The following is a 24,435-nucleotide window of genomic DNA, read 5'->3' as shown; positions in this document are numbered from 1 at the left end:
TGAGGGCTCCCGGAGGAGATTCAAAAGGGGTCCCTGGTGAACCAACTCTCCTAAAAAAAAAAGTCTCTTAATTTCTTGAGAAAGAGCACCCACCTCTTGCCACGAATATGCTTTTGTAAGCTGGCAAAGCAGAACCTACTGTCCCTCTCCCTTAGGTGTGCTACAGAGGGGCTAGTTAGTTTTCTGACTCCACCTTCTCTCCAACCAAGTTTCCTATCCCAGGGCGCTTAGGTAAATCAGGCTCTCTCAGCACATTCGCCTCTCCTCTCTTTCTAGGCTCCCCCCAAGTCAGCTGGTGTGCTCCTCCAAACTCAGTCAAAGGGGGGGTCCAGAAAATTGAGCCTGCACTCCTTGGGCCCCTCCGCCCCCCCCCCCCCCCAAACCCTCGCACTCCTAGAGTTAGCCCAGCAGGCTAGGGCAATGCCTGATTTCCGGGAGTACTGGGTTTGGGCAACAGAGGCCCGGGAGCATGTGGACTCGGGGTACGTGGGTCTGTGAGGTGTGGGTTGCGGGGGTTCAGGGAACATGGGCTCAGGGCTCATGCGTTTAGGGGAACACAGGGCTTGGGAACTCTGCCTTGTGGCCAGTTGTTCTCAGGGGAAGCTGTGGCATTTACCTTCCCACAGCTTCCGAGGTCACTGTTAGAAACCCGCAGTTGTACCTTGAGGAAGCACTAATTTTGTCGCAATCTCTCCAGATTGACATCCAGACCCCTCCTTCAGGATCGCGTGACCGCTCAGCCGGGCCTGGGGTCCACGTGGGTCTTTCTTGGAGAGCTGTGCGGATGCTTTTTAGGCAGCTGGCAGGACCGTGGTGGGCCCTGCGTCCAGCTCGCGCATGCACTCCTGGGACTGCAGGGGGCCTGCAGGGTGGGGGTCCCTGCTCCTAGCGGCCTGGCTCACTGTAAACGGTCAAGTGCCCTCGCTGGCCCTGAGGACAGGCACTAACCGTCTGCCAGTGGCGCCCGTTCTCGCGCTCCCTCCCGCTCTCCGGCCACTGTATATTTTGTCATAACCTACAAGACTGTGTGGGACAGAGTGTAAACTGTAATGTAAACTGCAGTCCATGGTTGATAACAATGCTTCAATACGTGTTTATCAGTTGTAACAAATGCACCACACTAATAAAGGATGTTGTTAATGTGGGCAACTGGGGGAGGGTGAGGCAGTGGAGCATATGGGAATCCCTTATATTTTTAATGCAACACTTATGCAATCTAAAGCTTATTTAAAAATAACAAAATTAAAAAAAAAAAAAGAAAAGGAACTGGGCCCCTTAGTGGCAGTGATTGCACAACATCCAGTGTTTGGTTTCTGAGGCTCCTGGATTGGGGCCTGCATTTTAGCAGTTTCTTTGTAGAATTGGCAAATAAGACCAGAGCAAGCCAGACAGTATAGTTAAATGCTGCCTAGGAGACGCAGAATATGCCAGGGCTGCATCACACCATGCACACAGGAATCTCCTGGAGTGCCGATTTAAGACACAGATTCTCGGGTCCCCTCCAGACCTGCTGAATCACTGCATATGGTTCTCTCTTGATGGTTCTCAAGCTTGTTTGGGAGATCTTGTTCCAAGAACTCAACATGCTCCTTACCATTTGACACATTCTTACATTAATCCTGAAATAACCAACTACGATTTAGTGTGCTTGTGTGTTTCACCTGATTATCGACTAAGTGATGGGTAAGTCCAATGTATTTAACTTGCCTGAGAAATTATACACGCTAACTCTGAAGTGAAGTGGTTGTGCTGGATACTGCCCCGTGTGTGCCTGCAGACCCACTCTCCATCCTTTTCTACCCTGCTCTATGCCTGGGTACCTGATTGATGTGGCTTCATCGACAGGACTCTTTACCCACAGGTATGGTTGGCTTCAACCAATGGGTGACACTGAGAGGAGAGCAGAAGGTGGGAAGTGTGTGAGGCAAGGATTTTCTCCTCCAGGCTTCCTGCTGCATTGAAGGGATGCCTGTGTCCCTCTACTGAAGGCCACCTCAGGCCCCTTGCCAAAGAGCTACACTCTCCAAGTTCTGGCAACTGCTCCATCCTCTTGGCCCTTCAGGCCCGGGGGTGGTAATGACTCACCACTGTTTCCAGGGTGCAGCAGCCCTGGTTGGTTTCTCCAAATCTGCCCACACCTTCACTGAACTCACTTACTCAGTCTCAAGGAGCCAACTGTTTCCTGTCTGGTAGAGTAGTGCTGTGCCTTGGAGTCAAACAACAGCAGGGTTCAAATCCCAGCTCTGCAATGTCTTTGCAGAATGTCTGACGTTGAGTGACTCAGTGAATCTTTCTGGGCCTCAGTATTCCTTATTGCCTCATTGGCATAATCATGCCAGTCAACACCAGTCATGTTTTTTGATGCAAATAACAAAATTCAACTCCAGCTGCCTTAAATAGGAGAAGGGTTTTTGGAAGGATAGTGGTAGCTCACAGAGTTGGTAAGCAGGCTAGAGGACCAGGTTTGGAAAATGGCAGAAATCAAAAGACAGTGGGCATCAGAGGCCACAGCTAGGGTTACAACCATGGGGCAGTCTGGTGATGCTGACACTGATGCCGCTGTCCTGGACACTTGAAGCCACTGTCACTGCCATGCTATTGCTGGACTCCCAATGCTTTCACTGCCTCCACATGAGTCATCTCCAACAGGCTCTACATCTTGCATCATACCCTCAAGAGTCAGAATCCTGAGCAGAATTGCACTTGGTCCAACTTAGGTCAAGTCATTTGCCTCTACCACGGCTTCCAGGGAGAAGGGACAAAGAATATTTCCCTCCTTCCCTAACAGAAAGGGAAGTAGAGAGCAGCATCCTAGTAAGACCCACACAATGGGGAATTTCCCTCAAACAGAGAAGGCAACTGGTGCTGGAGAGCCAAAAGATGCCTCATATCCATTACACAACCTCTCAGGGTTGATAGGATTAAATGAGATAACTGAGTGAAGCACCCAGCGCACAGTAGGACTTCAGTCCATAGTGGTTACTGCTAGGACTTTCTAATTGTGATAGTCCCAGGCCTGTGCCTGGACTGGGTAGCTCAGGGAAGCACACCCCTCCTACACAGGCAGAGGAATTGAGGACTGCCTCGGGGCCCATCTGACCCAAGAGAGAGCGTTGCACTCCGGGGCTATTTCCACCACTTGCCTCAGAATTCCATGGACTGCCTGTTACAAAGTAGATGCCTGGATCCCTCCCTGCCAAACCAGATTCTCTGGGGTGGAGCCCCAGGCAGGTGTGAGTTTACCAAGTTCCCAAGTGATTCCATGCACCTGATAGCTGCTGGTATAGAGGAAGATTAAAGAAGGCAGGTCGCAGGAAGGTTTGACCTGGCCTTGCAGGATGGGCAGTGTCATTCCAGACAAGGAGAACATCCTGAGGGGACATGGGACGCAGTGGTCCATGGCCAGGGATGAGATCGTTTTGGTGGGCTGAGGCAGTGAGTGGAGCAGAGGTGGGAGACCAGATAGCTGGGTCCTGCAAGTCCACCCGAGGATTCTAGACGTGCCAGGGTGGAACACGGGAAGCTGCTGAGCATTTCTCAATAAGGCGGTGGCGTAAAGGAGATGGAAGGAAGCTGTCACAAGGGCGATGATCTCTCTTTTCTTCACCTTCTGCATTTTCCTTACTGGCCCCCTCTGCATATTTCCCTCGGGGTTTCTCAACTGCAGGGTCAAGGTTGAGCCTCTCTGGGGAAACCTTCCTGTGGGGCAACATCCGGTAGCAGCTGACAATGCCCTGGGATGGCTGGCAGACTGGGTCAGGGAAGGGGGAGAGAATGGATGGGACAGGGCTCCAGGGGTGGCCGCGGCTGCTGCTGCTGCTGCTCTATGTCTCAGGTAAGGAGAAGCAGGGAGGAGAGGGATGTGGACAGCTGAAGGGAGGTACCTGCTAAGAGGAGTCTTCTCCCATTTTTTTTTAGGATTGACTGGAATGGGATCAGAGTATGTGTTAGAGGCAGGACAGGGAAAAGCGAGGTCACAAATGCAGACTGGGCTGGCCCACCCTGGCCCTGACCCAGCAGGGCTTGGGCAATGAAACAGAAGCTGGGGGCTCCTCTACCGCGTCTTGAAGTTGAGAAAAACATGTGGAGTCAGCCGAGCAATCCCCTAACCCTGTGCTGATGCCTTGGGAGATCTAAAGAAGTGTAAGACAAAGTCTCCCTTTGAAGGAATATTCTGTCCCAGGGGCTGAGGGAACATTAGTAGAGGAAAACGGAAAAAACTAAAGAGGGGCCAGATGGTAGTGGGAAGACAAAATACAAGGGAAGTCACTACAGCAAGGCAGAGAGAGAGAGTGTGAAAAGAAGGGTTCTAGACTCAGACGACCTGGGTTTAAATTCTGTCTCTGCCACTTTCTACATATGTGACTTTGAGAAACTCCCCCAACCTCTCTGAGCCCCAGTTTCCTCATTTGTAAATAGAAATAATGGTAGCTACTTCTGAGGGTTGGCGTGTAAGTTAAACACCAGACTGATGTAAAGTGCAATATTTTGCACATAGTAAGTGCTCAGTTAAAGATATAATGTGGCTATGGTGGTGGTGAAGATGATGATGTAACTCAGTGCACAGCGTTGGTATTGAGAGTTGAGGGGAGAAAGAGATTAATGCCGGCTGGCCCTGTTCAGGTGGACTGCCCTCTGGGACTGAATGGGATGGAAATGGGTGGAGAGTTGTGGGATGAGCATTCAGTTTGGGTGACATCAGGAGCTAATACAAAGTATTAGTTTTGTATTACCAGGGCCATTTCTGGGGAAACCACAAGTAGAATGGAAAATAGGCAGTAAAATGATTGAAGTTCTCTTTTTAACCTCTTTATCATGAAACATTTTCCAACGTACAAAATGTAGGAAGGATAGCCACCATAAATTCGTCGCCTAGATTATGCAACCATTAGTATTTTGCCTTATTGACTGTATGTGTGCATGGCTGATATAGATAACAAGTTATAAACAGAGCTGAACCTTTTCAAAATTATTGACAGAAATCTTAAAGTACTCCTGAGTGCTTGATGAAGCTATTAGTACCCTTGGGGCATGGTCTTGTGGCTGGGGCGCAGCCCGGGGCTGGGGGTGCAGGGGGGGCAAGAGTAGCAACGTTTGCTCAGTGAAGCCACTTGGACTCCTCTCTCTAGGATTCGAAGCTGTTGGTGTAGAGGAGGAGCCACAGTGCCTAATAGAAGGAGAGAACCTGACCGTGCGCTGCCCTTACAACATTGTGACATATTCCTCCAGCGCCAAGGCCTGGCAGCGGGTGGGGAGCCAGGGCCCCCCGGTGACACTGGTGCGTGTGGAAGCTGGAGACAAAAGTCAAAAGCAGGCCCAGACCGGGTGGTACCTGCTGGAGGATTATCCCACCGAGGCCATGGTGAGGGTCACGAAGACAGAGCTCGGGAAGCAGGACCTGGGGCTGTACCAGTGTGTGGTCGACCTCTCGCCCCGCGACTCGGTCATCCTGCATGACCGGATTCGGCTGGTGGAGTGCAACGGTGAGCAGCAGCGAGCCCGGGGCGGGGAGGGGCTCACCTGGGGCCGGCCTCCTCGGCGGACGAGGGCACGGGGTCCCTTCTGCCGTGAGGGACCGATTTGGAGAGGCGGTGTGGAGAGATGGGACAAGTTCTAGGCCTAAATCAGGAGTTCAATGTCCTCCCCTCCCTCGGGTAGGGACTTCAAGAAAGTTACAGCTTCTCTCTGGGCCTCTATTTTCTTACCTGGAAGATAAGGATGCTGGACTAGATGATTTTGAAGGTCTGTATTTCACTCTCAGGTGGAGAACCAGCCGGGCAGGAACTGCGCAGCTGAGCGTCTCCTCTGTGCTAAGCATCTAACTTGTTCATCTCCTTACTGTGAAGCAAGGGCTCAGTAAGGAAAGTGAGGCTCAAAGAGGTTCAATGACCGTGTCATTCCGCAGAGAAGTGGCTAGGCTGGGGTCCTACGGAGACCCAGCTGATTCGACTGTCCGTCGTGAATCTGAAAACACGGGCGCACTTTGGCCAACAGAGAGCTTGTCCCCTTTCTCAAGGAGTTTAAGAAGCAGGAGATGAGGAACAGCCATTAGAAAGCAAACGAAAGGCCTTTCACGTTACCTCCTCCTTCATCGGGAAGCCTGTTTGCTCCTGGGGGGAGATGGAGCTGAGAAGATGGGGCCCAGCACTCCTGCCTCGAGCTCCTCGGGAAACCTCCTTGCAAGCCAGTGAGTCGGACAGGCCTCCGCTACCACAAGACACTGCTCTTCCACAGGGCTGTAGGCAGGGCTGCAGGGAAGACGCTGAGTCTGCGGGATGGAATAAAATCACTGCCCGGTGCCCCAGAACCCCGCAGCCAGAGGCAGCAGCCAACAGGCTGGTTAGAGACGCTGTGTGCGGTCAGTTAGGCGGCTCCGTGGACCCCCCACTTGGGCACATCCTCTTAATCAGGACCCACTCGGCGGCAGTGTGCTGTGGAGGTACCAAAACTGCTGCTCTGTACGAAGGAAAGCGGGGCCACTGTAGGCGAAGGGGAAGGGCCTGAATTCTTTCCTCTCTGCCCCAAATGTCCTGGGCGACTGAGGGCAAGTCCCTCCTCTTCAAAGCCCCAGCAAACCCCCGTCGGTGGAGCTGTCCCCACTGTGGCATTCAGTTCCGTGGGTGTCTCTGTATTCAGTGAGTGTGCAAAATAAAGGGTCTCTTTTTACTCTTGACAAAGTCTGCCCACTCTGGGTGGGCTAATGCCCACCTGATCTGAATCCATTAATTGTTACACACAGGTTCTTTGACTCATGTCTTAATAAAGCCAACAGGGGAAATAATTGAGAATGGCTGAGCTAGTTAAGTGTCAGCTATTATGATTTACTGGACGGGGCTCCTGCCTGAAAGAATGACTGGTGTCGCAGGGAATACAAGCCTATAATCTTCTGCAGAGCCTGCAAGACCGTCTGGACAGGGAGGGGCAGCCAGGGGCTGTGTTTCAGTTAGGTTAAACTTGGTGAATGGAGAAGGCTTTCTTTTCTGGGGTGGCATTGGGCCTGCCTTGAAATAAGTGAACATTCCTTCAACAGTGCGTCTTGGGAAATCCTTCTGTTTGTTTTTTTCACTTTTCCAGGTGAGGGGGACGAGGGAGGAATGGCAGCGGCTGACCTCAGAAAGAAGCCTCCGTAGTGGCAGGGTATCTGGGGGGATGGATGTTGTCCATCCAGCACCCTCTGCGGGAAGGGAGCCCTGGAATGGGAATTTAAGGGGAGAGAAAGGTGGGTTGTGGAGGGCAGTGGTGGGAGGCTCCCTGCCAAATGGACAACCTCCAGGATGGGTCACAAGAGCAGAAGGACTTGTTGTGGGGGTGGCAGGCAGGCCAACCTGGCGTGATGGGCAGGATGGAAGCACAGAGGGCTGAGAGTAGGTCAGGCTCGCTGGAAAAGGCTCTGAAGGCTGATATCAGCAAGATGCCCGAGAAATAGACAGGAAGAGGAGTAGGAGCCCTGGGTCCCAGCGCTGGCCCTACTGCTGTCCACCGTGTGTCTGTGGGCATCCCCTGCCCAGCCTCTTCCCTGGGAAGTTGGACTGGCTGGCCACCTCTGACCCCCCAGCCAGAGTGTAGTCCCGCAGGCAATGAACTTGGAGAGAGCTGCTCAGCTGTTCAGGAAAACGTGTTCCAAACCCCTTGGCGGTCACTCCCTTGCTCAGATGTGAGTCTGCCAGGTATGCACAGGTCCCGACCATCTCAGGGTATGCCGTCCCACCGTTAAGCATTATCTGGGTACCCAGTAGGGGCCAGGCCTCAGCCAAGGCCCTCAAGAGCTTTTATCTCTTCCAGAACACAGTGCATCCCAAAGAGAGCCAACCCTAAAAGCCAGTCTGGATTCAACACAAATTGTGTCAGAATAAGGGCCACGGCACAGACGCCAAAGCCAAGCAGAGGAGCCCTTTGGAGTTTGCTGGGGTCTTAGGCTCACAGCCCACATGTGAGCTCCCCACGAGTCAGGAGGCAGGAGGGTTGACTCCTGCTCCAGGGAGGCTGGGGAGTCTCGGATCTGAGCAGGCAGGATGACCCTTGTGTCTCTTTCCCTTCCCACGCCTTAATCCGGGCTCGGGTGTTTCTATTTCAAAGCAACAAAAGTGCTGCCCACCAGCCCCAGAGGAGAGGACTTGGGGGTCAGGGAAGTAAGATCACGGGGGCTTATTCTCCTCCTCCTGAAAAGGCATCATCCCTGGGGGACGTGGCCCGCCTGTGACCGCAAGCTGAGTAATCAGCAATCAGCAAGCACCTTGGGGCAGAGAAGCGGGGCAGCGTTGGGGCCGACGCAAAGTACCAAAAGAGCCAAGAGACACGAGAGCCGGTGGAGGGGCTGGGGGCTGGAGGTGGGCGCCAGGGAGCACGACCCGGAGGGGCCTTGAAGGTAGCAGAGGAGTAAAGTGTGGAAGCAGGGGTGGGCATCCTGTGCCAGGGCGTGGAAACCCACCGACAGTGGGCAAATGGTTTGGCCGAGTGGAGAGAGAAGATAGATAAGGTTAAAACAGGATAAGAAGTTCAGGTCGCAGAGGATCTCGCATGCCAGGCAATCGCGTGGGCGTGTCCTGCGGGCAATGGGGAGCACTGGAGGCTCCCCCGGGCCCCTTGAGTGGAAGAGTGCAGGGTGCGTAGGGGCAGGAAACCAGCTCTGTTCCCTTGGGCTGAGGCCAGGCTTGAGGATTGTGGGAAGGTCCAGGCCAGTCTTCCAAGGGCACCCTCTTGCCTGCTCTCCAGGCCAGGAGCTGGGGGCAGGCTGGGCTGCCGAGCGTGACGGCAGCCATCACTCTTCAGGAAGGAGGGCAGCGGAAGCTCTGCCGGTGCTGGGGGTTGTCCTGACTTGCGGATTCCTCCTGAGTAAGGGCCTGGTCTTCTCAGTGCTCTCTGTCCTGGTCTGGAAAACCTGGGCCTCAGGTGAGTGGAGGCCAGCGCGAAGCTAGAGGTGGACACAAGCGAGGGGTCGGAGGCAGCGGCTGCCGGCCCTGGTGTGGACGGACTGTCTCCCCGCCTGCCCCGTGGCTTGTCCTCTTCTGTTCCGAGCAGGCCTTGGGACAGGGCACGGCATGGGTGGGGGGGCTGGGGAAGACGTCCCAGCATGGAGGGGAGCTGGGGGCGAGGGGGGTAGGAAGAAGTCCTGACTGCTCCTCAATCCCAGCCTTCCTCCGGAGGCCGGAGGGTGGGGTCCAGCCAGACCTGGCTTAGGCCATTGTCAAATTCTGCCCATTTCTCTCCCTCAGGTGAGGCAGCGTCCTGAGGCAGCCCCGGTGGCGGACTCACTTCTCCAGGAGCCCACGGCACGCCCTCCTTCCCTACTAAACAGCACACCCCACTTTCTGTTGGTGGTAAATAAAAGGCTTCCTAAACTCCTTTTGTGAGCTCTCTGCCCAGCCCCTCTCTGACCCAGAGAGAGAAAAACAGTGATGAGCAGGAAAGCACTGGGAGCTGGGGTAGAAGGAAAACAGTGGCAAAGAAGGAGACCCAGGGAAAGGCAACCGATTTTTGCGTTAAATAGAAAAATTGGGCCTTACAAAGTCTAATTCCGAAGTACCTTCAGGAGAAAGTGTAGCTCAGTGGTTGAGCATCTTCTTTGCATGTACAAGGTCCTGGGTTCAATCAATCCCCAGTACCTCATTTTTTAAAAAGCACAGAATATCGTGTATCGTGCCCCTTCTGCCCTCTCAGGCTCACTCTGCTGGGGCCGTCTCTGTCCCTTGGATGAAATCTGTGGCAAAACCCACCACTTTTCTGGTCATTTTTAAATAGTAAAAAGTCTATTCCCAAACTAGCTTCAGTTCAGTAATGAGTGACGGGAAAAGGGTTCCATTTAAAGTGAAAGCTTCTTCCCCTGATCCTCTAGATTTTGGCACCTCAGAGAGACAGAAGGGAACACGTTGGCTTTTCTTTTTTATTTTGCCATCTCCACCCTCCAGAGGCAGCTTCTGGTGCCTCCAGGATTGAGCAGTGGAAGAGGGAGAGTCAGGGCACAGGAAACCTCTTCCTGACGGGCCCCGCTGGTCAGGCAGCTTAAAGCTGGGGTCGTAGGGCACTGCCGTGGGGTCTTCACAGGGCCCCCGATCGCTCGTGTGCAGTTTCCTTGGCACAAACAACTGCGTCTCTTTACTGGCTGGTTGCTGCTGCCTCCTTCTATCATCTCCAAGCATGTGGTAACCCACCTCTAGCTTTCTTCCATGGCAGTGCTTCTACCTCCACGCAGCCCTTTTGGGCAGGATCTCAGATAACCCACGCCAGCTTTCTCACAACTGATAGTAGGAAACTCTTCACCCACTCCATTCGCCCCAACAAACTCGTGTAGCCCTGGTCTATCCTGTGCCTCTGCCTCTCCTTCCCTCCACCGCCACAGCAGCTGGTCTTCCACGGTCTCTGCCCACTAGGGTTCTCGGGCTTGAGTCAGATACCAGTCTGCTAGTTCCCAAACTGTGGGGGACACATAGCAAACGCTCCAAGTCGTGACCTTGAAGCTCCTGCCTCTAGGCTTGAAGTGGGAGGGAGGCGTACACCCCACGCTCCCACCCTGCCTCACAGCACACCAGTTCTCTCCAAAAATTCTCTCCTAAACGTCAAGCTCCTGGCAATTTTACACCCTTAATGTGGCTGAGGGACTAAAAGCAGCTAAGGGGTTTAGTTTTTGCAGACTACACAGTGATCTCCCAATGCTCTTGGGAATATGGCATCTATTCCCTTGGGACCTGCATCAGCTAAGTTTCAGTTGCAGACCACAAAATGCAATCTACCTATTTTAAGTAGATGTGTATACATATAGAATACTATAATATTATATATATATATATTATTAAATGATTTATATAATCAGACCCTGCTCTGACCTTCCAGGAAAAATTTTCAAAGCCACACCACAGGATATGGCCACTAAAGGGGCCACTGTTAGGAACCCGAAGAATCAGAAAACTGCCCAAATCAGGAAGCTACCAGCACTACTTCTGGCTCTAAAACCACTCATCGCAGCTACCATCTATGCCAGTGAAATGAAGTGTTTCTCTTCACTCAGTTTAGCTCCAAATTTAAGTTGCACACAAATAGTGTTTGACTCGTGGAGCCTAAATTATACCTGGAATCTTAGCTGCAAGGGAGTCTGGAAATTATTTTTAATTTTCCAGACCTTTTAGGATAGAAAGGCCCATGGGGAAGAGATGGGAGTGGACTCCCCCATTTCCCCTGTTGTCTGCTCTCTGTGTCCATTCACTATGTGCTTTTCTGCATCCACTTGCATTATCTGGAGGCCCTGGGACTCTGTGTCTCTTTTTTGTGTGTGTCTTCTTGCTGCATTAGCTCTCCATGTGTGTGGCACCACTCCTGGGCGGGCTGTGTTTTTTCATGTGGGGCAGCTCTCCTTGCAGGGTGCACTCCTTGCGCATGGGGCACCCCTACGCAGGGGTGCCCCTGCATGGCATGGCACTCCTTGCACACGGCAGCACTGTGCATGGGCCAGCTTACCACACAGGTCAGGAGGCCCCGGGGATCGAACCCTGGACCCTCCATATGGTAGACGGATGCTCTATCAGTTGAGCCACATCTGCTTCCCTCCAGCTTGACTTTGGACAGCCAAGATCCCCTGGGAACTTATCAAGGACCTTCATTGGAGCCCCTGGTTTGCAGCCTGCCTGCAGAATTTGGACTTGTGCATCCACGGTCACATGAGAGAATTTTATAAAATCTCATACTATTTACAGGTATCTCCTATTGATTCTGTTTCCCTAGAGAACACTGACTAATACAGCTTGGTACCAGGAGTGGTTCTTGAGGAACAGACTCTTAAACATGGGATTTCTGAAGTGTTCTGCAAGTTGTGCAATTGGCTCTTGTATTAGTCAGTCAAGGGGGTGCTGATGCAAAACACCAGAACTCTGGGCATTATAAAGGGTATTTATTTGGGGTAGGAGCTTACAGATACCAGGCCATAAAGCATAAGTTACTTCCCTCACCAAAGTCTATCTTCATATGTTGGAGTAAGATGACGGCCGATGTCTGCAAGGATTCAGGTCTTTTGTGTTCTTCTGGACTCAGCTCCTCTGTTTACTCCACAAGGTCAGCTGTAGACTATCAGGTGAATGGCTCAGTCTCTCTCCCTGGAGTTCCAGCTTCAGCATCAAACTCCAGTATCAAAACTCCAACATTAAAAGCCCGCAACTTGTCCTTTGCCATGCCTTTTATCTGTGAATCCCTACCCACCAAGGAGTGGGTACTCAATGCCCTAATGATGTGGCTCAATTAAAGCTCTAATCATAATTCAATCAGGCCCAGGTACAGATCAGATTACAAACATAATCCAATATCTATTTTTGGAATTCATAACCATATCAAACTCCTACAGTTCTCTACTCTAATTGGATTCAAGGTACTAATGACTCCCTTTCCAATAATCAAGAGCCTACTAACAGTCCATGGCATGAGCTGGCAATGGAGATATGCAAAATATCACCACTGGATTCCCCTCCTTCCACACTTACAAGAGGCAAGGATCTGGGTGAGAGTATTTTCAACACCTTAACAGAAGGTGAACTCAAATGATGTTGGCTGACTCCTAGATTATCTGAATACAGTTAAAAAAGAAAGGAATCAACTAAGTCTTCAGATTTGCAACATAAACACCTCATGAATGATGAGAACGTTTCTATGTACGCTCTGAAAGAAAATTTTGTTTCATGCAGCCACAGACTTAAGATCTCTGAAAACCAGACTCAGAGTCTCTTTGTATGAGTAGCAGCATTACAAAGGAAACTAAAATCTCAACGTTTCAGGGTGTCTGCTGTTAAAGTGAAGGCATTCATTGGAAAGGAGTAGAACCCTGAGGACTGGGATGGAGACATATGGGATGATGATATTGGTGGGGACATTGGAACCCTAAATATGGCTGAAACTTTGCCAGATATACCTGTGATGGCCTGCCTTATGGAGACCCCACAGTGTCAACCTTGTATCACTCAGCCTCCAGCCTGCCCCAGGGAGTCCGACCTCCTTCCAGCCCTGAGGTAGGTACCAGCCAAACTAAAGCCTCCACTACCCAGCCTCTGACTTGCCCCAGGAAGTCTGAACCTTCTCCCAGCCCTGAGGCATGTACTAGCCAGACTCCAGCATGCACTGTCCAACCTCCACCCTGCCCTGAGTAATCTGTCTTTCAACTCCTGCCTGAAGGGATTATGTCTTATCAGATGAAAATGTACAGGAAGGCCCTGAGGTCAGTAGCTTACAAGGCATTTCTAGAGAAATGCCTTTAACCAGGACTGTGAGGAATAAATTTGTAAGACTAACTCCACTTCCCTGAAGAGTTCTGTGTTTGCTCTTCTCTGTAGTACAGATATTACTGTAGGGAGGGTTGTAATGCAATTAGAATCCTTAAACATTATGGGGATGATGAGATTTCTGGCTGGTAAAAGTCAAGTAGCAGCAGTTAATCACCGAAGACAGAGTGGGCATGGCTACCACAATGAAAGGCAGATTAAAAGCAGCACTCAAAATAGTCTGAATCTCATAGAGTTATGGCATTGATTAATAGATCATGGGCTAAGTAGAAGTTGGATAAATGGGCAGTCTACTAAATTCCAACTTGATCACTATAAGCAGAAGAGCTCTAGGTCAAGTGAACAAAACCCTAACTTGAATTACAGACACAAAGAATCATGGTCCCTTACTTCCCAGGCTTGAGACAGTTTACAGACCCAGAGCCCCTTGAATGAAGAGAAGGCCAGGTCTCCTTGGGAAGGCTCCTGTTACACTGTCAAATTAAAACTGTTACATCTTCCTCCCAGTTTTCTCCTAGAAGACCTACTGCTGTTTTACCAGAGTAACTGCACATTGGGAAAAAGGAAATGATTAGACATTTAGGGGATTATTAGACACTGGTTCAGAAGTGACATTAATTCCAGGAGACACAAAACTTCACTGTTAACCACCAGTCAGAGTAAGGGGCTTATAGAAGTCAGGTGATTGATGCACTTTTAGCTCAGATCCATCTCACAGTGGGTCCAGTGGGTCCCTGGATCCATTCTGTGGTTATTTCCCCAGTTCCAGAATGCATAATTGGAATAGACATACTCAGTAATTGGCAGAATCCCCACATTGGATCCCTGACTTGTGAAGTGAGGGCTATTATGGTTGGAAAGGCCAAGTGGAAGCCACTAGAACTGTCCCTTCCAAACAAAATAGTAAATCAAAAGCAATACTGGATTCCTGGAGGGATGGCAGAGATCAGAGCCACCATCAGGGATTTGATGGATGCAGGGCTGGTGATTCCCACCACATCCCCATTCAACTCTTCTATTTGGCCGGTGCAGAAAACAGATAGATCTTGGAGGATGACAGTAGATTATCTTAAACTTAACCACGTGGTGACTCCAATTGCAGCTGCTGTCCCAGATGTTGTATCATTGCTTGAGCAAATCAACATATCCCCTGGTAACTGGTATGCAGCTATTGATCTGGCAAATTCTTTTTTCTCATTTGCCATTAGTGAAGACCACCAGAAACAGTTTGCTTTCAGCTGGCAAGGCCAGTGGTATACCTTCACTGTCCTGCATCAGGGGTATATCAACTCTCCAGCCCTGTATCAATATTGTCTGCAGGTAGCTTGCTGGTCTTTCCCTCCCACGAGACATCACACTGGTCCACCATATTGATGATATCATGTGGATAGAACCTAGTGAGCAAGAAGTAGCAAAGACTTTAGAGTTATTGGTAAGGCATTTGCATGAGAGAAGATGGGAGGTAAATCCAACAAAAATTACAGGGTATTCCACTTTGGTGAAATTTCTAGGTGTTGAGGCGTGAGGGGCATGGCAAGATCTCTTCTAGGATGGTCCAGTGACAGACCCTTGATACCGATGACTATGCTTATGAGCCTGTGTGCCTGAAATTTCAACTAGGCCTAGAGCTGCAAGGTGTCAAAGAGTTACCTCCTGAGAGCCTCCATGTTGCTCAAATGTATCTACTCTCTAAGCTAAACTCAGCATGTAAATGCATTACCTTCCTCCCCAGTGTAGGATATGACTCCCGGGGATGAACCTCCCTGGCACCAAGGTATTACCACCAAGCACCAGCTGGTGATACAACTAGAAAAAGACCTTGAATAAAAGGGGGAAATGGTAAAGACAAATGAGTTTATATGGCTAAGAGACTTCAAAATGAGTCAGGAGGTCATCAGAGGATTGTGCTTATGCACATCTAAGCAGGTCTCAGAGACAGCCAAAGTAGATACGACTCCAGGTAGTGGTGCTCCTGAGGGCTATGGAGACACCCAGGGCCAATCCTTTCATTGCCCAGTGGGCTCATGAACAAAGTGGACATGGAAGTAGGGATAGATGTTATGCATGGGCTCAGCAACATGGACTCCCCTCATCAAGGCTGACTTGGCTACAGCCACTGCTGAGTGCCACTCTGCCAGCAACAGAGACCCATACTCAGCTCCCAATAGTGCACCATTCCCCAAGGTGATCTTTCTGTTACCTGGTGGCAGGTTGATTACATTGGGCCACTTCTATCAAGGAAGGGTGGTGATTTGTTTTAACTGGAATAGATACATACTCTGGATATGGATTTGCATTTCCTGCATACAATTCTTCATTCAAAACTACTGTGAAGGTCATCCCAGCCCACGGGACACTGACGGGGGCTCGAGTACCGGTCAGGGAGGAATGTTATGGGACAAGAGACACAAAGGATGACAGCCAGACAGAGTTCAGATCAAGCTGCAAGCTGCTGCTGCTGCTGCTGTTGCCGCTGCCGCAAAATTTTATTGAAGGGGCTGAGCATATATACTCTAGGGAGGAGGCGGGGGTGGCGGGTAAGGATAGGTGGCAGTCTGGGATTGGCAGCTGCTGTTGCTGGGGGAAGTGGCAGAGGTAAGGTGATTGGTTCTGGCTGTTACTGAGGGAAATGGCAGAAGTAAGGTTAGGAGGCAATTACTGATTGGTGGTCGCAATGACTGCCTGAGGCGTTGGCTGGGCGGTAACTGCGAGAAAGGGCGCGAACCTTCTTCTGTGAAGGAGGCTGAGTATACTGTAGACCGTTACTGTATCCGCTCTGGCAGCCATTATGTGCTCTTTGATATTGCTGAAGGCAAGTGCTGTCTTAAGCGTCCCCAACAAACTACCACCCATGGACTTACCGAATGTCTTTTCCACCACCATGCATTCTACATAGCATTGCTTCTGATCAAGGAATCCATTTCACAGCAAATGATGTGTGGGAATGGGCACAGTCCCATGGAACTCACTGGTCTTACCATATTCCCCACCATCCTGAAGCAGCTAAATTGATAGAATGGTGGAATGACATTTTGAAGACTCAATTATAGTGCCAAGTAAGTGGCAATACCTTGCAGGGCTGGGGCAATGTTCTCCAAGAAGCTGTGTATGCTCTAAATCAGCATCCACTCTAGGGTGCTGTTTCTCTCATAACCTGGATTTATGGGTCCAGGAATCAAGGGGTGGAACTAGGAGTGACACCACTCACTATTACCCCTCGTGATCCACTAGGAAAATTTTTGCTTTCTGTCCCTACAACTTTAAGCTCTGCTGGTCTACAAGTCTTATTTCCAAAAGGAGGAGAGCTTCCATCAGGGAGGACAATGATGCCATTGAAATGGAAGTTAAGACTCCAGTTCAAAGTTCACCTGGTCACTTTGGGATCCTCTTACCTGTGAATCAACAGGCAAAAGAAGGGAATTACTGTACTGCCTGGGATGATTGATCCTGACTATCAAGGGGAAATAGGACTGCTTCGACATAATAGGGGTAAAGAAGAATTTGCCTGGAATACAGGAGATCCTCTAGGGTGCCCCTTAGTACTGCCATGCCTTGGGATTAAATTCCACAGAAAATTGTGACAACCCAGGCCAAGCAGGACTAACAATGGCCCAGAATCCTCAGTAATGAAAGTTTGGGTCACCCGCCAGGCTAAGAACCACAGCCAGCTGAGGTGCTTCCTGAGGGTAATGGGAACATGAATGGGTAGTAGAAGAAAGTAGTGATAAATATGAATTTTGACCATGTGACCAGCTACAGAAATGAGGACTATAATGGTCATGAATCTTTCTTCCTTGTTTAGTTGAGTATGATTCTATATGTACATAAAATGAGTACCTTTGCTTTCTTCCCTAACCTTTTCCCTTGTCATATGACAAGTTGTATAAGTTTCATACCATAGTAGTTAAAGATGTCAAGTTTAAAAATGATATTACTCAAGGACTTGAACGCTATTCTGTAGGGAATTAATGCTTTTCCAGTTGAACAGTTGAACACAGGACAGTCGAATATTGTTAGGTGGAAATATATATATGCATGTCTGTTATTGTTTTTATTTAGAGACGAAGTGTGGTTCAAGGCAATGTGTATGGTTGTTGAGTTGACAAGGAGTAAAGTGTTATAGTTAGGCTAATGTATCAACTCGACCAGGTAATTGTGCCCAGTTGTTTGGTCAAGCAAGCACTGGGCTAATTGTAATACAAGGACAATGAGTTTATTGCATAGATGGCTGTTTACATCTACAATCTACCAAGTAGATTGCCATCAGCCATGAGTGATATTTTATCCAACTAGTTGAATGCCTTAAAAGGGGAAGTTATTTCAGCATTCAGAGAGAATTTTCCAGCTTGATTTTGGATAGCCAAAGTCTCCCGGGAACTCATCATGGACCTTTATCAGAGCCCCTGGTTTGCAGCCTGCCTGTAAAATTTGGACTCATGCATCCCTATGGTCAGTCACATGTGAGAATTTTATAATCATACTATTTACAGACATCTCCTGCTGATTCTGTTTACCTAGAGAACCTCAACTAATACAGCTTAGAGAATAAATTCCTATTTTTCCTGTTCAGACTGTATGGTCCTTTTTTTTTGGAAACCTCAGTCTGTTTAGGAAAAGTCCTATATACCCTCAATCTTCTTTAATTTATTCCTGGGATACCAAAACAATTGTTAATTGTTCATTGACACTTGGAAATTCAGTTTCCATGGTAGTTACCTCAGTGAAAATAATTCATTTTAGCATCCTGTAAACATCAACACCTTGTAAAATCAGCAAGTATTGTTTTTGGAACCAATGGCTGGTCTTTTGAGGGTAGGGGCTGGTCTTCAAGGACCAGGCTCCTCTTTGTGGCTTGAAGAGTCATTTACTCTTCCTCCTTTACCTGTATGGTTATCTAGAGACTATCACCACCTCTTGACTGTGCCACTTTGACTTAATCTCAATTAAAATCAAATGCTCCTGCCAATCTCCTCCATCCAGCCTCCTTCCACCCAATCATATCTTCCTGCTTGAATGAACTGGGTAAGGAGCTGACCAGCATGGAATCCTGTCCTACTCCCTACAGGCTATGCAAGTTTTGATAAAACAGTTCCTCTCCCAGGCTGGATTCAGGCCCCTTATTTATGTTGTGAAGTAACACCTACCTACAGGGTAGATGGGGAGGTTAAATGTACACAAAGAATTCAAACACACTTTGCTTTTATTTTAGCTTTTTAAAAAAGACCTTCAAGTGCCCAAAACTGTGTTGACATATTTCTTATTTGATGACACAGTCATCGGTGGAAATGCTTCACCATTCATTTCATTTCACGTGTTTATTTTTCCTACCTTCCTCCCTCAAATCCATTCCCCAACTTTTTTTTAAATTAATTAATTAATTTATTTTTTTATTGACTTTGTAATAATATTACATTAAAAATATATATGTGAGGTCCCATTCAACCCCACCCCCCCACCCCCCCTCTCCCCCCCCCCAACAACACTCGTTCCCATCATCATGACACATCCACTGGATTTGGTAAGTACATCTTTGGGCACCTTTGCACCTCATAGACAATGGTTCACATCATGGCCCATACTCTCCTCCATTCCATCCAGTGGGCCCTGTGAGGATTTACAATGTCCGGTGATTACCTCTGAAGCACCATCCAGGGCAGCTCCATGTCCCAAAGACGCCTCCACCTCTCATCCCTTCCTGCCTTTCCCCATACCCATCGTCCACCATGTCCACTTTTCCCAATCCAATGCCACCTCTTCTATGTGGACATTGGATTGGTTGTGTCCATTGCACCTCTATGTCAAGAGGAGGCTCAGATTCCACATGGATGCTGGATGCAATCCTCCCATTTTCAGTTGTAATCACTCTAGGCTCCATGGTGTGGTGGTTGTCCTTCTTCAACTCCATCTTAGCTGAGTGTGGTAAGTCCAATAGATCAGATTGTAGGTGCTGGAGTCTGTTGAGGCTCAGGACCTGGCTATCACATTGTCAGTCCAGAGATTCAAATCCCCTAAATATATCTTAAACCCCAACATTAACTGCACCTCCAGCACATTAGTATGAAAGTCTTATGAAGGGAGATCCCATTTGAGTCCAGATTCATCACACATAAACACCATTTCCAAAGAGGGGCCATCTGCCCTGGTAGTTAACCTCATCAGCCATGACCATAACTCCCATGGGTCTCTTTAGCCCTCAAAGGAACCAATATCTGGGGGTTGTATCTGCTTTATCTGTCTCTCTGACTCTGCTCAGTTGTGCATGAGGGCAATCCTTCTGCCAGCCTCCAGACTCTTTTTTAGAAACTTGTAGCCATATAAACTCATTTCTCCTTTCCATTTCCCCCTTACTTTAGGTCAAACAGCATTTTAAATTCATGGTATTTTATGTAGACATGGATATTCTGCTGATCCGCATTGAACCTTCCATATAAGGTCATTTTCCAGTTGCATCATCAGTTGGTAGTTGATAGTGGTCCCTCGTTGCCAGGGAGGCTCATCCCCGGGTGTCATGTCCCACGCTGGGGCATTCCCCAACTTTTACCATAGGTATCTATTATGGATTGAATTGTGTCCCCCTCCAAAAAAGGTTCTGTTGAAGTGTTGTTCTACAGTACTTTAGAATGTGGTCTTATTTGGAAATTTGGGGAAGTAATTAGCTAAGATGAGGTAGTATTGGAGTAGGGTGAGTCCTTAATCCAATATGGCAGGTATCCCTCTAAGAAGACAAGAGATTCAGAACAGAGGCTCACAGGGAAGAAGGCCAAGTGAAGACAGGAGGTCCAGACTGGAGTTCTGCATCTTCAACCAGTGAAACACCAAGGCTGGCTGACCACTCCTGTAAGCTGGGAAGATGCAAGAAGAACACCTTCTTAGAGTCATAGGAGAAAACATGACTGCTGACATCTTGACTTTGGGCTTCTAGCCTCCAGAACTGTGAGAGAATACATTTCCATTGTTTTTATTTTATTTTATTTGTCTTTATTTATTTTTTTAATGTTACATTAAAAAAATATGAGGTCGCCATATACCCCCCCAACCCCTCACGCCACTCCTCCCCCCATAACAACAACCTCCTCAATCATCATGAGACATTCATTGCATTTGGTGAATACATCTCTGAGCACTGCTGCGCCTCATGGTCAATGGTCCACATCATAGCCCACACGCTCCCACAGTCCACCCAGTGGGCCATGGGAGGACATACAATGTACAGTAACTGTCCCTGCAGCACCACCCAGGACAACTCCGTGTCCCGAAAACACCCCCACATCACATCTCTTCCTCCCACTCTCTACCCCCAGCAGCCACCATGGCCACTTTCTCCACACCAATGCCACATTTTCTTCAATTACTAATCACAATAGTTCATGAATAGAATATCAGTTAAGTCCACTCTAATCCATACTCTATTCCTCCATCCTGTGGACCCTAGTATGGCCATGTCCACTCCACATCTATATCAAGAAGGGGCTTAGATTCCACATGGATGCGGGATGCAATTCTCCTGCTTTCTGTTGTAGGCACTCTTGGCTCCCTGGTGTGGTGGTTGACCTTTTTCACCTCCATGTTAGCTGAGTGGGGTAAGTCCAATAAACCCGAGTGTAGGAGTTGGAAGTCTGTTGAGGCTCAGGATCTGGCTATCACATGGTCAGTCCAGAGACTCAGGTCCCCTGGGTATACATTAAACCCCATCACCAACTACAGTTCCGGTAAAAGTAACAAGAGAGACTTGTGGACAAAGATCACATCTAAGTCCAGCTCCATCACACAGAAACACAAACTCCAAAGTAGGCCAACTGAGATGGCACTGAACTCCATCAGCCATGACCATAGAACCTGTGGGTCTCTGTAGCCCTCAGAAGAACCAGTACCTGGGGTTGTATTTACTTTATCTGTCTCTGGGACTCTGCTCAGGTGTGTGTAAGGGCAACCCCGCTGATAACCTACTGGTTCTTTTTGGAGACTCATAGCCATATAAACTCATTTGTCCTTTCCATTTCCCCCTTTTATTCAGGTCAAAAAGCATTTTTAACTCCTGGTATTATATGTAGATTGAGATATTCTGCTGGTCCGAGTTGACCATTTTATTCAAGGTCATTTTCTAGTTACATCATCAAGTGGTACTTGGTAGTAATCCCTCAGTGCCAGGAAGGCTCATCTCTGGGAGTCATGTCCCACACTGGGGGGAAGGCAATACATTTACATGATGAGTTTGGCTTCGAGACTGGCCACATTTGAGCAACACGGAGGCTCTCAGGAGGTAACTCTCAGGCACCCTGCAGCTCTAGACCTTGTTCTTTTTTTTTTTTTTTTTTAAAGATTTATTTATTTATTTAATTTCCCCCCCCCCTTCCCTGGTTGTCTGTTCTCTGTGTCTATTTGCTGCGTCTTGTTTCTTTGTCCGCTTCTGTTGTCGTCAGCGGCACGGGAAGTGTGGGCGGCGCCATTCCTCGGCAGGCTGCTCTTTCTTTTCACGCTGGGCGGCTTTCCTCACCGGGGCACTCCTTGCGCGTGGGGCTCCCCCACGCGGGGGACACCCTTGCGTGGCACGGCACTCCTTGCGCGCATCAGCGCTGCACATGGCCAGCTCCACACAGGTCAAGGAGGCCCGGGGTTTGAACCGCGGACCTCCCATATGGTAGACAGACGCCCTAACCACTGGGCCAAAGTCTGTTTCCTAGACCTTGTTCTTATTTCAGGAGCACAGGCTCCATTGTTTTTAAATCACCCAGTGTGTGGTCATTTGTTATAGCAGCCCTAAGTTGCTTCAACTCTACTACCAAAAAAAAAAAAAAAAAAAAAAAAAATTTAATAACATCCCCCTTCATGTCCCCTGAAAGACCAATAAAAGCATTTTTCTAGAGTACATACCAGGTTGACACAAAGCCAAACAGACAATGGGACAGAATAGTGAGTCCAGAAACAGATTCAGTGGGTTCAAAACCTAATTTCCACAAAGACATTTTTGTGATTCAGTGGGGAAAGGATGGCCTTTTCAGCAAATGATGAGGATTAGTTGGACCCCTATACAGATAAAACAAAACAAAACAAAACTTACTTTTCTCTCATACCATAACACAAAATGGATCATAAATATGAAAAGTGAAAAAAGTATAGCTCCTAGAAGAAAACAGGAAATATGACCTTGAAGTAGGGAAATACTTCCTAAATAAAACACAAAAAAAGTAACCATAATGTAATATGTATATCCATGAGTGGGGCACGGAGTGTGGGTTATTCACGTTTATTCTGCTTAGAAGCCCCAGATTGTTCTCCAGAAAGCTGGATCATTTTATATTCCTCCCAGCAGAGCTTGAGGATTCCCTCTTTCTCATGTTCTCAACACTGAGTATTATCCAGCTTTCTAGTTCTTTCCAATCTGATGAGTTCAAAGTGATATCTCAACATTTTAAAATTAGTATTTCTCTGATAACTAATGAGATTCACATCTCTTTATGGGTTTATTAAGCATTTGGAGTTTTACTCCAGTGTATCACCTATTTTTGACCACTTTTCTGTTGGATTTCATTTTTGCTTGTTGATTTAATAACCCCTTGTTTCATTTAGCTATTAATACATGGCCACGTACAGACTTGGCAACTATCACTTCTAAGTCTGCCACTTATTACTTGTCAAACACATGCAAGACAAGGCCAGCCCAAGGTCAAGGCCTGACTAATTCTGCCAATAAAGGCACAATGAGCCACTTTAAGATTCAGACAATTTATCACTTATAGTGACAGTGAAAGGAAGATTAGCCCAAGGTGCCAGCCCTCTGTGGTCCTCGTCCCACATGTCAAAATGAAAGGGCTTGGAGACTGTGGTGAGAGTTGCATGATACCCCATTGCTGAGGAGCCAAATCTAGATTGCAGCCAAGTTGTTTTATGGCCAGTGGCTCTACTCTGAGGGCAGTGGGCAAGAAGCCTCAAAACTCATCAGAAACCAGGAGGCGATGAGAAACTGTCTCCCAGGGGAGATCGGGAGGGGAGTGGGAAGTGGTCTCGGAGCAGCATCTCACAGCCCCCCCTGTTCTCTCACGATGTGCAGGGGGATCACAGAGTGATCGCCAAGACTCAGACTAGCTGTGTGCCAAGCCTTTGCCTGTGTGGCCTGTGTGGATACTGTGTGGATACGTGTAAAGTGGCCGGGGCATCCTGTGGGACTCTTCTCTTACACACTTTTGTCCATAGTATGGTTTGTTGAAAAGCATTAAAAAAAATTTTTTTAATGTTAAGAACTGAAACCATTTATCCTCATATTCAGGAGAAAACCCAAACTATGCCTTACTGTCTATATGAATATGACTTCACTATTCCACTGTCTTTATTAGCATTACTTTATTTTTCCAGGAATTTCTTGTCTTGGCAAATGGTTTGATTGTTCATGGCAATCAAAATGATTATTCATTACATCATGAAAATTTTATCAACTCTTCAACAAAAAGCATCTAGAGATAGTTTCATTAAGATTCATCGATTCCCTGCCTAAAAATCCTTGTTTTGCTGTTACCACCAATCCTGCAGCTCTGTTGTATCCTGATTCCTCGCCAATCCGAATCTAGCCCCTGCTTAGGAAGATTTGCCTTATACCAAGCTTCCAATCCTAAATAAATTCTGACCTTGCCTCACCCCCTCTAACCCACTGTCAAAAATTTGCAGAAGACGTAGTCTCCGCTATTGCCATAAGCAAAAAAACTCAAGCTTTGTCTTATCAACAGGTCATGTTAGTGATACCGGGGGTGCCAGAATTTGATAATGTAATTAGATCCATCCGTTCTTTACAATTTATGTCTTTGGGGTCTCATTTAAAATGTTCTTCCCTTGGGAAACGGACTTTGGCCCAGTGGTTAGGGCGTCCGTCTACCATATGGGAGGTCCGCGGTTCAAACCCCGGGCCTCCTTGACCCGTGTGGAGCTGGCCATGCGCAGTGCTGATGCGCGCAAGGAGGGCCGTGCCACGCAAGGGTGTCCCCCGCGTGGGGGAGCCCCACACGCAAGGAGTACACCCCTGAGGAAAGCCGCCCAGCGTGAAAAGAAAGTGCAGCCTGCCCAGGAATGGCGCCGCCCACACTTCCCGTGCCGCTGACGACAACAGAAGCGGACAAAGAAACAAGACGCAACAAATAGACACCAAGAACAGACAATCAGGGGAGGGGGGGGGGAAATTAAATAAATAAATAAA

At 48.4% G+C, this 24,435-nt stretch overlaps 1 protein-coding gene across 3 annotated transcripts; it reads left to right on the top strand.

Annotated features, from left to right (window-relative positions):
* The first annotated feature begins 3,689 nt into the window (after window positions 1–3,689).
* Window positions 3,690–9,338, top strand: LOC101434746 (triggering receptor expressed on myeloid cells 3-like). 3 transcript variants are annotated; one of them, XM_004462853.4, is made up of 4 exons: window positions 3,690–3,835; window positions 5,130–5,483; window positions 8,770–8,889; window positions 9,213–9,338. In XM_004462853.4, exons 1-4 carry the CDS (start codon window positions 3,730–3,732, stop codon window positions 9,227–9,229), a joined length of 597 nt encoding a protein of 198 aa, XP_004462910.2. In that variant the 5' UTR covers window positions 3,690–3,729; the 3' UTR covers window positions 9,230–9,338. The 3 variants fall into 3 exon arrangements, with proteins under 3 accessions (XP_004462910.2, XP_004462909.2, XP_004462911.2); XM_004462852.4 differs by having other exon boundaries at window positions 8,713–8,889; XM_004462854.4 differs by lacking the exon at window positions 8,770–8,889.
* The last annotated feature ends 15,097 nt before the right edge of the window (window positions 9,339–24,435 follow it).

This window comes from Dasypus novemcinctus, chromosome 11, assembly GCF_030445035.2.
Source record: "Dasypus novemcinctus isolate mDasNov1 chromosome 11, mDasNov1.1.hap2, whole genome shotgun sequence".
Lineage (NCBI taxonomy): Eukaryota > Metazoa > Chordata > Mammalia > Cingulata > Dasypodidae > Dasypus > Dasypus novemcinctus.
The sequence above is the reverse complement of the archived record's forward strand: the minus strand, read 5'-3'. Positions and strand labels throughout refer to the sequence as shown.